Below are 14,409 nucleotides of genomic sequence, written 5' to 3' on the forward strand. Positions count from 1 at the left end.
ATATGCGAAAATTCGGTAAATTCGGGAATTTCGAGTTCGGTCGGCAAATTCGGCAAGTTCTACTAGTGGTCACGTGCATGGGGTATTACTAAACTATCATCACGCTTGGTAATGAAAAATCGGGACTCCCAGAAAAAAAGTAGGAGTGCTGAGACCAGGGTGCCGTAACTGAACTGTCCAAACAATAGTTCGCAAGGAAAATCGTGTGTAGAGACAGTTCCAAGTCACGTGACCTTTGTGTAATCAAAATAAGCGGACAATCATGGTGTTATATCAGCTCGATTACTAAGTCTTACAACGGTAGGTACTTGCTATCCTATAACAGTTGCTTGTTGGTCTTATATCTCTGGGGTGTAGCCATTTGGAAAGCTCTTCTATAACACACTCTGTTGACACTCTAGAACACGCAATACTGATTACATAGACACAATGACAAGTTCACTGGATTCCCCTCATTCCCAGGATCAAGTTGGTCCATTAATCTCATCACGTGACCACACAAAGTTTTCGACTGAGGGCACTTGTCTGACATGCGGCTTATGCAGGGTCAGGCGTGCTGGAACTTGAGCTGCGCACTGGTTTCGCTACGCAACAAAAAAAAAAAGACGTTGAACTCAACGGATTACATAATCACAGATTATGAGCTGAGTGTTCCGTGTGGAGTTGTCAGATGAGTCAGCAGGTTCTTCCCTTTTGTCTCATGTATTAGTAATAAATACCGTCTTATAGATGTATTACTAAGGGGTCATTTATCACCCAGCTCCCATAATCAAAGAATAATTTATGTAGCAGTATGCACGGTTATAAGAGGTACGTCATTTAAGTTGATCCACCAGTGTCCATCATCTTCTATCATCAGCACAACAACGGAGATGAGCGCTGAATCGATAGTTGAGTCGACAATCGAGGTCACGGCGGCCAATGTGTCGCCTGTTCCCTCCGCGGCGGAAATCATTCTCACGCCTTCCTTCTCTCAGAGGTTCCCTTTGGTGATACCTCTCATTTCGACGCTGGTTCTGATTGCAATTGGACTGTTTGTGTACGTGTCCTTTGCCAAGAAGCAGGCTTTGAGGCGGCCTCCGAGCGTGGTCATTTGCGGTCCCAGTGGGGCCGGTAAGACTGCTCTTTGGAGCGCTCTTACTGGCGAGTCTGTGCCTGCTACAGTGACCTCCTTCCAACAAAACACAAAGAGCGGTTACGAGGGCAAAAACTACGCTCTGGTGGACTACCCCGGTCACAACAAGCTGCGACAGGGTCTATGGACTGAGGTGAACGGAGGAGCCGTGCAGGGTCTGGTATTTGTCGTTGATCTGGCGTCTCTGCAGAGAAACATCACAGAGACGGGCTCGTTTCTGCTGGATCTGCTGCTGCTGCTGGAGGGCTCCAACCTGCCTCTTTGCAGCAAGCGGTTGCTGATTGTGGGCAACAAGTCTGACGTGTTCAATGCGGCTGGCCTGGCCAAGATGCGTCTTGTGCTGCAGGACGAGCTGCGACAGCAGAAGGAGTCACGATCCAAGTCCGTCAGCGAGAGCAACGTGGATATTCTGGGCAAGGTGTTTGACTTTAACAGTCTGGAGACGGAGGTGGAGTTCTGCGAGACCAGTGTCAAGAGGGACAGTTTTGCAAAGGTGAAGGGGTGGTTGGAGGAGTTGTAGTTGAAGGGTCTACCGCACCACAACTGAGACTACAGTGAGAAGCGCGTTCGACGAGTGTAGTATTTGAAAAAGTGTGAGCTAGATGAATACGCTTCGAAAGGCATTAATTCCTTGTACCTGGCATAAAATGGAAACACGTCCACTTGAATCGCAGCATCCCAGTTTCGAGTGGATCTTCCACCTTCATCATGTAATTTAATAAAAGTTTTGATCTATCTGTGGGTACCACAGTCATTACAGCTTGTCTCCGAGTCGAAAATTCATTCCCATCAGTCTTCTTACAACTTTCAAAGTCTTACTTGGTGTTTCTAATGAGCAATTCCCTTATCGATGCTTTCCTGGACGAGCTTCCAGTACCGGTCCTTGCTGCCCTCTCTCCACTTCTTACCAAAGTAGATGACAGGCAAAAACACCCCGATACAAGCCACAGCGATACCGGCGACCTGTGCAAAAGCCTTGGAATACCCTTCACGAGTAACCCAAGGAGTGATTCCGTACCCGATGGCAAAAGACATGAGGTTTCGGATGACAATGACTGTTGCCATCGAGTCGGAAGCAATCTCTCGGTACGAATCAATGCTATAAGTAACGCTGGCGGTGGCAGCAATCGTTCCAAAGCCTCCGATGAGCCCCATTCCCACCACAAGACCGAACCAATGGATCTCAGAAGCTGCTCCTACTCCCCAGAGAATCAACGCGCAAGGACAGACAATGATGTACACGACCAGTACCCATAGACGATGTTCAGGCTCGGAAATACCGTTGTTTCGCCGAGCCATGTACACTCTCAGCACGTCAGACAAATATCCTCCTCCCCAGCCAACTACAGCAGCCAGAAGAGCAGGAGAAAGATAGGCCAAACCCACCTGGATGGGAGTGAAGGTGTATGGAGAAGACGAGAGAATCAGAGAGGCAGTGGCGTTCAGAACGTTGAACCAGATGAGACCAGAGCCATACAGGAAGCCCGAGTACACAATGGCCGGATACCTCAGAATCAGAAGAGGCCGTTTGGCCATAGTCCATAACGTGAAGGGACGTGGTTTGTCCAAGATGCGAAGCTTTTGGGTGAATGTCTTTGGAGTGAATGGGGGCACAAGAGTGTTTGAAACAGGTGACATGTCACGAGACAAGTCAGCCCCCGAAGTACTGTCTGGACTAGGCGTTTCAACCTGCTTCTCGCCTCCAACAAGGATAGTTTGCTCATTCAGCTCAGAAACATGGTCGTCCTCCAGAGTCAAGTGACCGTCAGTCTGCTCTCTCAGGTAATTGGTCTCCTCAAACAGCAGAAACAGGACCACCATAGCGACTCCGCAAAAGATAGCTCCCCAGTACAGCACCCATTGCCAACCCATTCCTTCCGAGATGGGAGCAGCTACCACTGGCGCAATGAAGTTGCTAAACATGAGCATGAAGGCGTAGAGCCCCACCCATGTACCTCTCTGGTGCTCGAACCAAACGTCTGAGATGGTTACTTCACAGAGAGACTCGATAGGGGCCTGGACAAAGCCCTGGAAGATCTTACATCCGATCCAATGGGCGCTGGAGGAGGCTGCGAACGGAGTCCACACTTGTCCCACCAGAGTCAACAGCATACTGGTAAGGTAGACGAATCGCTTTCCGTATTGTTGGGCAACAGGTTGCCAGAACAGACAGCCTAGACCGAGAAACAGAAACATGTACCCTGTTCCCTGATTGAGCGTGTCGAGACTGAGATTAGAGTCCTGTGAGATGGGAATAAGAATGGAGTAAATGCTTGCTGAGGCGACTCCAGAAGCAAGCGTAAAGAGTGACATGCAAGCCATGGAGAGCAGTTTCCGACGATGCGACCAGTTGAGTGGATCATCCGGGTCACGCGAGGGTGTCGGAACCGCTATAATCGATGTCGCCGATGTCAGTTTAATGGTTCCTGGCGTTTTGTGCACGTCTAACATGATGGAGTTTTTCTTTTCTGCACAATTGGGGTCTTCTGCTGAGACGTTAAGTAAAAGTCTTGATCTAGTTAAGACTGAACCTGACTTTATTGAAAGGATGCCGATCAGATTGTCAAGAACAAATGTGGCTGAGTTAGCTGAGGTAATTGATGATTGGCCACTGAAGATTCAGTCTGTGCCGTACAATGATACTGGACGGCTCTTCTCACAAGTTCACTCACATGGTATCGTTCAATTGTATCGATCAGTTTCGTAGCACTGCTGTTACGACATAGTGGGAAACCACTAGCCAATATATAGTAGAAATCTGACCGCTATGATTCACTGTATCTAGCCGCCGCCCAGGGGCTTATCACGCTGCTTGGCGACTTGACAGCTGACACCTGTCAAAACTTTACCCTCTCGACCTCGACGTTGGGGTAACAATGGAGATTTGTGGAGTTCACCAAAAGACTCGTTGTAACCAGAGCTTTTTGGAAATGCCCACTTTGTCGCTAGTTTCAGTCTTGGACCACTTGTAAGTCCTTCAACCACCCTATCTCAACAGCATCAACTCAACGTTACGTTGTGTAGTATGGGCACGTGACTATGGCCCCCACAGCTGGCATTTGGCAGAATATGTCCAATATTCATCATTTCGAGGAGACTTCCAAAACATTCGTCCATTTGTAGCTCAAACTCGGTGCTGTACGGTGCTGTTCAATGTGCATCTTGGGTAGTAATCCGTTGTAAGTATTTACAACGAATAACTTCCCAATGACGCTGAAAAAACATTCTCATTGTTGCTGATATCAATCATAGTTGGAGCTGTCTCGCAGACCGTTAGTGCCCGATAGACGGCAAGCGCGCTTATCGGGCCTACGGGATCTCTAAGACTAGTAGATAGTACCCAGTCAGGAAACGTGATGCGAAAAGATATCTGATGGATAAGTATTGACGCTAGAATGGGGATATTGGTGGTTGTATTTCCTCTTTTGGTTACCGTAACCGGAGCACAACCTCGGGCTCTCAAGGGAAGGTGATGTGGTTAATATATTACTGTATTACTGCACTTGCATGCTATACCGTGCTATTGGTGGTAAGAGTAGGCGGTGGTTGGCGCTGGAATAGTGGCATCACCCAAATGAGAGGTTCATTGAATGTCATTGGCCGCTCGTTTCTGTTGGTTGGTTTCTTACTGTCCTCTAATGAAATGAACCATCTTGTCCCACTCACTCCAGTCCAAGTCTCCACCCAACTCCTGCGTCCAATCATCTCTGACGCTGGTCTCTCCCAGGGGAAACGCACCAAAGAGGTTTGAATCGAGAATGTCGGTCGGGTTCAGCGAAAACGACATGTCCGTCTCCATAGTGACCGGCTGCGATACATGGCTTGGGTCGTTGGCCGTCTCCATGGCAGCTGCAAACGCAGAATCAGTCACCTTCTTGTCCACATCACTGGGATTGTTGGTAGGCCCTGTAGTTGAAGGGCCAGTTGCTGGCTCAGCCACAGCCTCACGTGAGTCAGCACATGGCTCACGATCCTCGACCTTGACTCCGTTGAATCCACCACCGAGACTGCTTCGAAGTCCACTTTCACGAGATTCCACAGCGTCACGTGAATTAGTAGCTTGAAAAGCGGCAAAACCACGAATACTCGACAGCGAGTCCTTCGAGGCCTCCTTTCTGCGTGTGCCCTCGTATTCCACACTCAACGGCCACTGTTCCTTACCCAAATCAATTTCAAGCCCCAGAGTGCGACTCACAATGTCTCTCAGCTTAATACACGCATGCCAGCCTTTGGAAGACGAGTCCGCAAAGTAGCCCTTTGTGTAGGCTTCGCATGTTCGACATGCGAGCTGCCAGGCCCGCTTCTGTTGGCTCCAGTTGGGATCAAGTTTCAGTTTAGTCAACAGAAAGAGCAGGTGCTCCACCTGCGTGTATTTACGTGAGAACCACTGCTGGTTGACATAATAAGGCGAGAGCGTCATTTCGAGCGCGTACTCAAGAGACAAGAGAGAGGTCGTGAAGATATGCTCCCTGAGTGCATCGCGAGAGTCACGTGAGTCCGGAGAAGATAACAATTCACCTGGTTTTTCTTTTCGTGAAAGATATGGCGTGTAGAGATAAATGAGACATCTGGAGTTGACCAATCGGGACATGCAGAATGCGGTTCGCCGACTCCGACTGTCACAGTGAGAAGTAGTTTCAAACAACCGCTCGTGGAAACCTCTCACATGATCCAAAAGGGCCAGATCACGTGACAAATCACGTGGATTGCACATCACCAGTCTCTGGTACAGTCGTCTGAACATGACTGGGGTGGATGTGTGAATTGCGCTTTGACACATATCATTCCAAGCCATCTTCTCCGGAATCTTGGGCCAGTAGAGCCCATCGTAGACCACATGACTCGACTCGTGAAGCGTTCCCGCATCATATTTGTCCTTGTAGATTCCCTCATGGAGGTCTTCGTCGTCCACAAGAAGAGGGAAACGGGTATCGAACATTTTATCATTCACCATAGGCTCCAATCCAAACGATCGAGAATAGAATGAGTCCAAATGTTGGATATAGATCCACGTTCTACGTCGCATTTCACACTCGGCAAAGGTAAACATGCCTGGGAAATTGCTAGCATCTCGATGTAGACCTATCGACTGAGCTAGACGGATGAGGATAGGCAATTCAACCAGACCAGCTCCTCTGGTAAGAGTTTCTCCTACTGAACAGTAAAGGAGAAGAATATGGGCTCTGAGGGCATTGAACGAGGGCTTCAAGGTATATTCAGAATGGATCAAAGTATTGGTAGCTGCGGTATAGAGCTTGTTTTTCCACTCTACCCATGTCTTAATACTAACGTCCGAGCTACCTCCACTTCCAGCCTTGGAACCCGACAATTCCATGCCTCTTAATTTCCCCAACCCCGAATGTTCCATGCTTCCATTGTCTTGACTCTGGGCCCCCTCGTTCAGCTTAATGTAGACGTCTGCTGCGAAAAACAGCATGGCATACAACATTGCCATTCTGTCGGGCGTGGCTGTTTTGGGTTCGGCAAAGTACTCCGTCAGATCCTTATGGAATTGCACCAAGTCAACGATTCGAATCACAGAGTGTATGTCGCTGATGTAGGTGGTCAAAAGCGTTGTGATCACGTGCCTTGGAATAGGTAGTTGCGCCGGAGGAGTGTTTGGATCAGGTTGCCCCGGTTTACAAAAGAACGGAACCCCTGAAGCCTCGCCTTCCATCGACTTGACAGGTGTGTTGGACTGTAGAACCGAAGAGAAGAAGGACTGCGAGTAGTGGAGAATCCCACTGTCATCCTTGACCAATCTTCCAGGGGTGTTCGAAGCAACCAGGGGAGATTGGGGAGGCTGGGAAGGAGACGGACCGGATCCAGGCATGTGGCCTAGATTAGACGACTGCCCACTCCCCGGCTGTCCGTGTCCAGGAGATTGTCCTAGCCCTGGAGGGTGTCCTGGAGACTGCCCCAGTCCTTGTGGCACACCCTGTGGTGATCCTGGCCCTACCCTTGGGTCACGTGGCACTCCTGACCCTGGAGAACCCTGACCTGGCATTCCCAAACCCGGTTGCCCTTGCCCGGGATACCCATAATAGTACCCTGGCAGAGCCAATCCCGAAACCAAAGACGGAGACGGTTGGCTCAATCGTACCTCCACGGGAACCCTTCGTCCTGGAACCTCTAGTTCTCGTCCATCAAAGTACGAACATGACTGTTTGTGTTTGATGCATCGCGAGCAAGACGGTCTCTGACGATCGCATTTGACCTTGCGGCTCCGGCAGTTGACGCAACTTGCTATTTGTCGTGGACGGCCGCTGTTCATGTGTGTGTACCTGTGTTAGAATGGATAAAGATCGCAGCATTGACGAATCTGGGGAGTGGTGGTGAAACATCTGGATGGCTGGAAGAATCATCATCTCTTCACAGGGCTGTAGTAACTATAGCTTTCAGGGATATGTGAAATGAAGTGTTTATGCACCACCCTCTGGTCTCGTATTCTCCCCCACACTGGACAACACTCCATAACTCACTCACCTGTATCTGATCCTTTTCAAGCCCGTCTGATATCACCTGCGTGAAATAATATAAAAAACACCACACCGAACGCTAGACTGATGCAAGCTCAGATCTGATGATATTCTTGTTGCTCTCTCGGATAGTCGCCGGAGTAATGTAATCAAAGTAAAGCCGTGCACGCAAAAAGCCGTAGATGCAGGCAACCAAAAACAAAACTAAACAATAAACCGGTGCGCGAATTGCTGATGGGTCACGTGACTGAAACGTTGCAGGTTTCGCCGATTCGCCACTGATGGTGTGAGTTCCCTGGTCGTCCTGGTTGTCGCGGTTCAATGTTGGCCCTATGACTAATGAGTCTCTGGGCTGGTGTCGTATCTGCGTCGTGTAGTGCTCAAGTGCGTGTCGCGTCGCGGTCGTGCCGGGTGGCTGCTGTTGAATATGACTAAGCAGCTGGGTTGCTCGGGGCGAAGTTCCTCCTCTTCTCGTCGTAGTGGTCTGTCAGAAACGTCACGTAACCGAGCTCATCCTCGTGACAACCTTATTTGGAGGTTGAGGGGGAAGTTGCAGCCGCTATATGCACTTCCGCCGTATCAGAAGGTTATTTAACAGAGTCATGTGTCATGGCTCGGGGAGGACAGGGAGCGGAACCGTGACTAAATAAATCGATTCTCCAACACGAGTAATTATTATTTGTTTTTTCAAAAATCAATTTTGACCAAAATTGGCCGTTTTGGGCCCTGCCAGAAAGATTGAAGGCAATATTGGGACTGGTGTGAAAATTAAATTTAAAAAGATACCAAAAAAAAAAAAAAAAAAAAAAAAACCAAACAAAAAAACCAAACAAAAAAACCAAAAAAAACACACATCAGTAAAGAAAGAGAGCTGGGCATATCCATGTATGCATATGGGCAGTCTTATGAACAGCCTTTTATTAGTTTAGTCCGAGGTTTCAGCTGTCCTGTATACTTGAAACGCTTTTTTCAATTACTACAAGTAGTATTCTGTTGAGAGTCCTACTCAACGCCGTAGACTTGCTCTCAAAATAATACAATTGTTGATTAAACAGAAAGGCAAAGTGTGGAACCAAATGGACAATCAGAGTTGACCAATGGCATGTTTTTCCGACTCAACGGGTCGACTTTGAGACAAACCAGAATGTGAACTAAAAATGAACTAAAAGTGAACTAAAAATAAAGTTCTTCAACTGTCGCTAACAAAATGAACCCTCGAAACACATTTCTCAGATCTACATGGAGTAGATACAAAAACAGGTCACAAAACTGCCACACCAGTAATATACTCCCTCCACTACGATATACACAAGTCCCGGTTTCTCCCACACCTCCAGTCCACCCGAAAGCGTAAATTTTAGCGCCGCCGTTAGGCAGCCATGTGTCGATCTGAACCCACGCGATCGCAGGATGCACACTCATGCTCTGAGACAAGTTGAAGCCGTTTATGCATCAGGGGATTTTGTCATGGATTGTGTCATGGATTGGTTTGGGGCGTTTTAATGGTATTAAACCTGAATATGTTGTCGGGTGGAGTAGGTATTCTTACATACATGGTTGATGGCATGGACGAGAGATTCTCAAGTACTGATCCGCTGAGAGTGTCTCAATAAACAACATTAAGGTCCCTTAGAAAAAGTAGAAAAAGCCGTTCACTCATGTGTGCTATTAAAAGCAACCACCCGTTTGTTCTGGGAATGCTGATGAGTAATCTACAGAGTGGGTTGGGTCGACGCGATGATATTGTGTTGGTGATATTGTGTTGTTTCTGGAGCTGAGTTAAGACCAAAAGATTCTCTGAGCTTCAGGATCTCCACGAATTGATACGTTGCTTGGTCCCTGACTGCGACTGACTGTTGTCGGGTCCCGAGAGTGCTCTGAGATGAGTCCGAATCTCGAACATGACGGGGAGACGTATAGAATGGGCGCTTTCAGGGATCTGGAGGTGTTGACAAGCGGAACCAGTAGAAAGTTGCTGCAAGAAGAAAAATCCCAGTTTGAGAGTCATTAAAAGAGGTTTATTTACTTATTCTAAGATCTTTTCATGTTCTACAAGTAGGTGGTTCTTTGGTTGTTGAGCGTATCTGTTGAGATTGTCTCAGATAGTGAGACTGTCTAGCAAGAGAGAACATAAAAATAGCAACAGAGATCCAGTGAAATCCATGTCTAGCTGCTGAGCGAGTACAAGTATGCAATTGCAAAAGGAGAGGTGGTATCGGCCTGAGTGAAAGAGCAATTTGTTGTGAAATTACCGCTACGGGAGTGTATTGACTGCTTGAGTGAAAGTAATCAAAAAACTTTTGTTGACATTTGTTAAGTGAGACATTAGGGGAAAGTAATCAAAAACCTTTTGTTGACATTTGTTAAGCATGATATTGGGTGAAAGTAAAGTTTTTTTTTTTGTTTTTTTTTGTTGACATTTGGTAAGTAAGATATTGGGGGTTGGTATCTACTTGTCTTAGACATTAGGGTCCCGGAAATGTCGATTTGACAGTGGGTCCTAAGTTGTTTGTCATTTTTTTCTTCAGTTCACCAATATTCCAACCACGATTTTCCCCGTAAATACTGTGACACTGCAACTCGAACTGCGGCCGCGCAAATCAGTGCACTCCACAAACCCCCATTTAGGGCCGTCACCGGGTTAGGGTAGTTTATGCAAGGCATTTCCACCACCATCGCGACTCGCAACTCCACCACACAATCAAGATGATTCCTATTCTGTCGAAATCTCAGGAAACCAAGTACCGACAAAAATGCAAGGATTTGAAGCGGCGGATCCAGGAAATTGAGGACTTCAACGAGGCCACGGCGCTGAACTTGGCTCGAACCAAACGGACCATCATTCGGGTTCGTCTGGAAAGAGAGCTTTTGATGGAGAAGCTCGAGGAGCTAGCAAAGGGAGACGCCGCAGAAGGATCCGATTCCACAGACGAGGAGGTCGAGATTGGCCTGACAGAGCTGCAGCGAGCTCTGTTGCTTAGGGCTAATGATCCTCCTGCCAACCCACGAGTGGTGAGCAACAACAAGGCCAGCCAAGCCGGAACCGCAGCCGCTCTGGCAGCAATCGCATCTGTCCAGGGCAAGGGAACTACCAACGACGAAGACAATGAAAACGGAAACGGTGGAGATGGCTCCGAGAGTCCCAAAAAGCGGGCTGTTCGAAACCCAGATATGCCCAAGAGGCCCCAGAACGCCTACATTATCTTTTGTGAGCGGGAAAAGGAAGGCGTCCGAGCATCGATGGAGCTGGAGGCGGATGGCGAGACCTTTGATCTAACACGTGCTCTGGCTGACTCGTGGAAGGAGCTGGGCCAGGAGGGACGACAGCCTTACTACAAGCTGTATCAGGACGATCGACGACGATACCTTGAGGAAATGAGCGAGTACGTGCCTGAGAACCCCAGTGAGGCCGAGCAGAAGGAAATTCAGCGAGCCATCAAAGCTCTGGAGGAGCTCAAGAGTGGCAAGGGAGGAGATGATGAGGAGGAGGAGGCTGCCACGAGTACCGTTGCTACCAAGGAGGATAAGCAGGAGAAGGAAGGTGAAAAGAAGGAACAGAGTACTGAAGAATCAAAGACTAAGGTCACGCAGCCCAAGGCTGCAGTGCCAAAGGCTGCAGAGATCCAGACTGAAGCATCAAACACTGCAGAATCCAACACCGAAGCGTCTAAAACTGAAGTGTCCAAGGTTAAGGAGGAGCCTCAAGAACCAGATCAAATTTCACGCAAAGACACAGAACCCAAGGATGTGGAAATGACTGATGCATCAGAAGTTGCCAAGCCTGACGCGGAGTCTGCTGCTTTCAACAAGGAGGACGAGCCTGTATCAGCTGCGCCGGTTGAACCTGCACCCGTTTCCGTGGCTTCGGAGACTGATAAGAAGGAGGAGGAGAGAAAGGATTAATTTAATTGTGTATGTATATCTATTGTGTAATGTATTGTTATGTGAGAGCGAAAGCTGCTGTATAATAAGATAAGACAATGAACGAGGATGTCATGTTTGTCAAGTACATACAGTATGCCTCTGAGTTATACCGTTGACAATTACATATAGTTGACCCTCTCCAACCATCTGAACGTTCTCAAACACCGTCTGTACTCTCTGCATTCCAGAAATTTGGGTAGAGAATCAATCTCCATCATTCGAAAGGCGTGATTCTTGATCAGTTCAAAAATGCGAACTATTTCTGCCACAATGATGAGACTGGCAGGAACAGTTTTTGCACTGCGTAGTTCTCCTGTCAAATGACACAGTTGATCTCGCCACGACGAAATCATGTTGAACTCCTTGGGAGCTTGGGGAGAAAGATAGGAGTCATAAGTGGAGTAAATGAGGGCCACAAGAGAAGCCATGGAGTCATCTGATACCTGGGGAGATGTATCAGCATAGGTGCGAATCACACGGTTTATGCTCACGTAAACAGTATGGTTCTCTACACAATGAGTTGCTTCCAGGTGGTTTCTGAACAGCATTGTGAGACCTGGATCTTGTAAAACCACAGCCAAAGATGGATTTTCGTGCTTGAATCCTAGTAATCGTTCTTCTCGAGACTCTTGAGACGTTTCATCACGTGCGACATCCACTGGCCGACCGGTGACCGCATCCAAAGTTGTGTTTGTGGCCTGATCAATCTCCTGAAGCTCTACCAAGTCTTCCTTGGTCACCTCGACCCCGTGAAGAAGACGAGACTTGATGAATACAGGGAACCCTGAAGAAAGCGGCGTCGTAGGCAGGTTGCCTGTCCAACCAGCTACAGACATCCCCGACGCCGTGATGGTGTACTTTGCAGTTTTGGAACACACAAATGTGTGTGACTTGGCCTCTTCTGAATAACGAGACTCAGTATCAAATCTCTCGATGAACCCAGCTGTAAGAAACTCCTGTAGAATGTCCAGGATCTCCAACCCGCTTACTACTTCGCAGCACTCCATAACCCATTGCCAAGCAGCTTTACCTGAAAAGTAGTAGATTGAATGACCATCACGCGTGGCTTCCAGTAGTCTGACACCCACTCTGCTGTCGTAATACTGGGTTACTGCATCACTATCGGGATGAGTAAAGTATCGATGGTGATATGGAGATGGCTTTCCTTGTGGAAGGTCTCCAATATCGTTGGCAGTGTAGATATTGGGATGTTTGCCCGCAAGTCGTTGAAACAGAAGCAACGTGAGGTATTTGGACTTCTGGATGGCGTCATTGGAGTCTCTAACCAGAGAAATGCACGTCATGGTGTTGTGATTAGAAGACAGAAGAGCAGCCGCGTGTTTCTTTGGACTGTCTGGGATAGGATTGGCCTGCAGATGCTGGCTGAGTATGTAAACGCCCTTTGCTGTGGGTTGTAGGGGTACATTTTGTGTTGGAGAGTCACGCGTTCTGTCTTCAGGACAGTGGATGAGTCTAGCTACCATGAACTGAGCTAGAAGTGACTGTGCGCGGGACTCGGAAATGTTGCATTTGATGTTGACAGCACGCGAACCAGGATGGAGCTCGAGGTTTGTAAGCGCAGTCACGGCCTCTTCCATAGAGAAGGCAAAGGGGTACGACTTGGGGAGAAAGTAGCCGACCTTGAGTCCGCTTTTCGACAGTTTGAGAGAGAGAAGAAAGCTGGAAAAGAGAGACAGAAACGAAGTCGTATCCGTGGGGAGTGTGTAGGTGATGTTCCTGGGTTAGCTTAATGGAATAATGGGGATTGACGGACTCGAGGAGCCATCAAAGGGTATCAACCTACAGTACATACTATGGTATCGTCAGTGTCAGTAAAGGTACCGGTCTCAATTGAGTTATCAGAATCGAACCGTCATCATCTGAAGTTCTGTTGTCTCCAATCAAGCACAATGTACCAAAAACACCCGTCACCAACCACCTCCAAGCCCATATACACTTACATTTTCGCCATTGGTGCTTCTTGTCGAATGTAGATCTCTCTTGGTAAAAGTCGTGTGTTTTTGATGTATGAAGATTGAAGCGGAAGAGTAATCGGCTTTCGTCGGTTTTGTAATGGAATCTTTTACCAGTCTCCCATCCACACATGGGTCTCTCTACTTATATCAACTCCGGTCTCAAAAACCACACGGCTGGTGTGGCCGAAATAATGCATGGAGCTGCAGTTCTGAAACAAGGACGGGGGACACAACTTGGCGAATAATGATGATACAGAGAAACCGACAAGACCAAAATGATTCTTGAGCCAAGACTAACTTGCTGGTAGTGGTACTACACAACCAAACCGCCCACAAACACCTCTTCAACGATCATCATTGTCCCCCCGCTCATCAGCTCGTATGTCGCAATCCTAAATATATCTTTAACCTTGTTTGCATTGTTCCTATTTCAGCCTCCAAAAACAAGGTAAAAAAAACACAAGAACAGAACACATTTCTTGACGCCAAAAACAGACAATAACATCCTCCAAACCAGACCACTAGGTCTAGTCACGTGACTGCCAAAAACAAAAGGGCCGCGGCCCCCACCCCTCGAATCAGCTGTCTCTCACTCACCCTTTGGAGCCCTCTGCAGCAGCCTGCATTTGTGGCCGACCAGACGTGCATATATTGCCTGATTCGATTACCACAATGTGGAGAGGCAGCAGAGCGGTTGCGGAGGGGAGAAGATATCCCAATCACGTGAGAGAAACCAGGAGTCCTCCTGGAGGTGGTACCAATCACGTGAGAGGGTGGTATCACGTGTCTACGACGTTCAGCATGTGTTCAGCCAATATGGCTGTGCGAAATAACCGATAATTGAATTTTGTTCTGAAAATAACCGATTTCAGATTGAATTTTCTCAGAGATATCA

The 14,409-nt window shown here is 47.9% G+C and overlaps 6 protein-coding genes across 6 annotated transcripts; 2 read left to right on the forward strand and 4 right to left on the reverse strand.

Annotated features, from left to right (window-relative positions):
• Positions 1-872: 872 nt before the first annotated feature.
• Positions 873-1,655, forward strand: YALI1_D22247g (uncharacterized protein; the record flags this gene model as incomplete). Its single annotated transcript, XM_502962.3, has 1 exon — positions 873-1,655. One exon carries the CDS (start codon positions 873-875, stop codon positions 1,653-1,655), a length of 783 nt encoding a protein of 260 aa, XP_502962.2.
• A 308-nt stretch (positions 1,656-1,963) lies between these two features.
• YALI1_D22274g (uncharacterized protein) lies at positions 1,964-3,586 on the reverse strand (the record flags this gene model as incomplete). Its single annotated transcript, XM_502963.3, has 1 exon — positions 1,964-3,586. One exon carries the CDS (start codon positions 3,584-3,586, stop codon positions 1,964-1,966), a length of 1,623 nt encoding a protein of 540 aa, XP_502963.3.
• Positions 3,587-4,760: 1,174 nt separating this feature from the next.
• Positions 4,761-7,409, reverse strand: YALI1_D22313g (uncharacterized protein; the record flags this gene model as incomplete). Its single annotated transcript, XM_068282753.1, has 1 exon — positions 4,761-7,409. The coding sequence occupies one exon, from the start codon at positions 7,407-7,409 to the stop codon at positions 4,761-4,763; it is 2,649 nt and encodes an 882-aa protein (XP_068138854.1).
• Positions 7,410-7,693: 284 nt separating this feature from the next.
• Positions 7,694-8,128, reverse strand: YALI1_D22319g (uncharacterized protein; the record flags this gene model as incomplete). The annotated part of the gene is made up of 2 exons (XM_068282754.1): positions 7,694-8,053; positions 8,120-8,128. The coding sequence occupies 2 exons, from the start codon at positions 8,126-8,128 to the stop codon at positions 7,694-7,696; spliced, it is 369 nt and encodes a 122-aa protein (XP_068138855.1).
• Positions 8,129-10,320: 2,192 nt separating this feature from the next.
• YALI1_D22342g (uncharacterized protein) lies at positions 10,321-11,517 on the forward strand (the record flags this gene model as incomplete). The annotated part of the gene is made up of 1 exon (XM_502965.3): positions 10,321-11,517. One exon carries the CDS (start codon positions 10,321-10,323, stop codon positions 11,515-11,517), a length of 1,197 nt encoding a protein of 398 aa, XP_502965.2.
• Positions 11,518-11,657: 140 nt separating this feature from the next.
• Positions 11,658-14,140, reverse strand: YALI1_D22368g (uncharacterized protein; the record flags this gene model as incomplete). Its single annotated transcript, XM_068282755.1, has 3 exons — positions 11,658-12,921; positions 13,042-13,275; positions 14,112-14,140. 3 exons carry the CDS (start codon positions 14,138-14,140, stop codon positions 11,658-11,660), a joined length of 1,527 nt encoding a protein of 508 aa, XP_068138856.1.
• Between the last annotated feature and the right edge of the window lie 269 nt (positions 14,141-14,409).

Source organism: Yarrowia lipolytica, chromosome 1D (assembly GCF_001761485.1).
Source record: "Yarrowia lipolytica chromosome 1D, complete sequence".
In the NCBI taxonomy this organism is placed as follows: domain Eukaryota; kingdom Fungi; phylum Ascomycota; class Dipodascomycetes; order Dipodascales; genus Yarrowia; species Yarrowia lipolytica.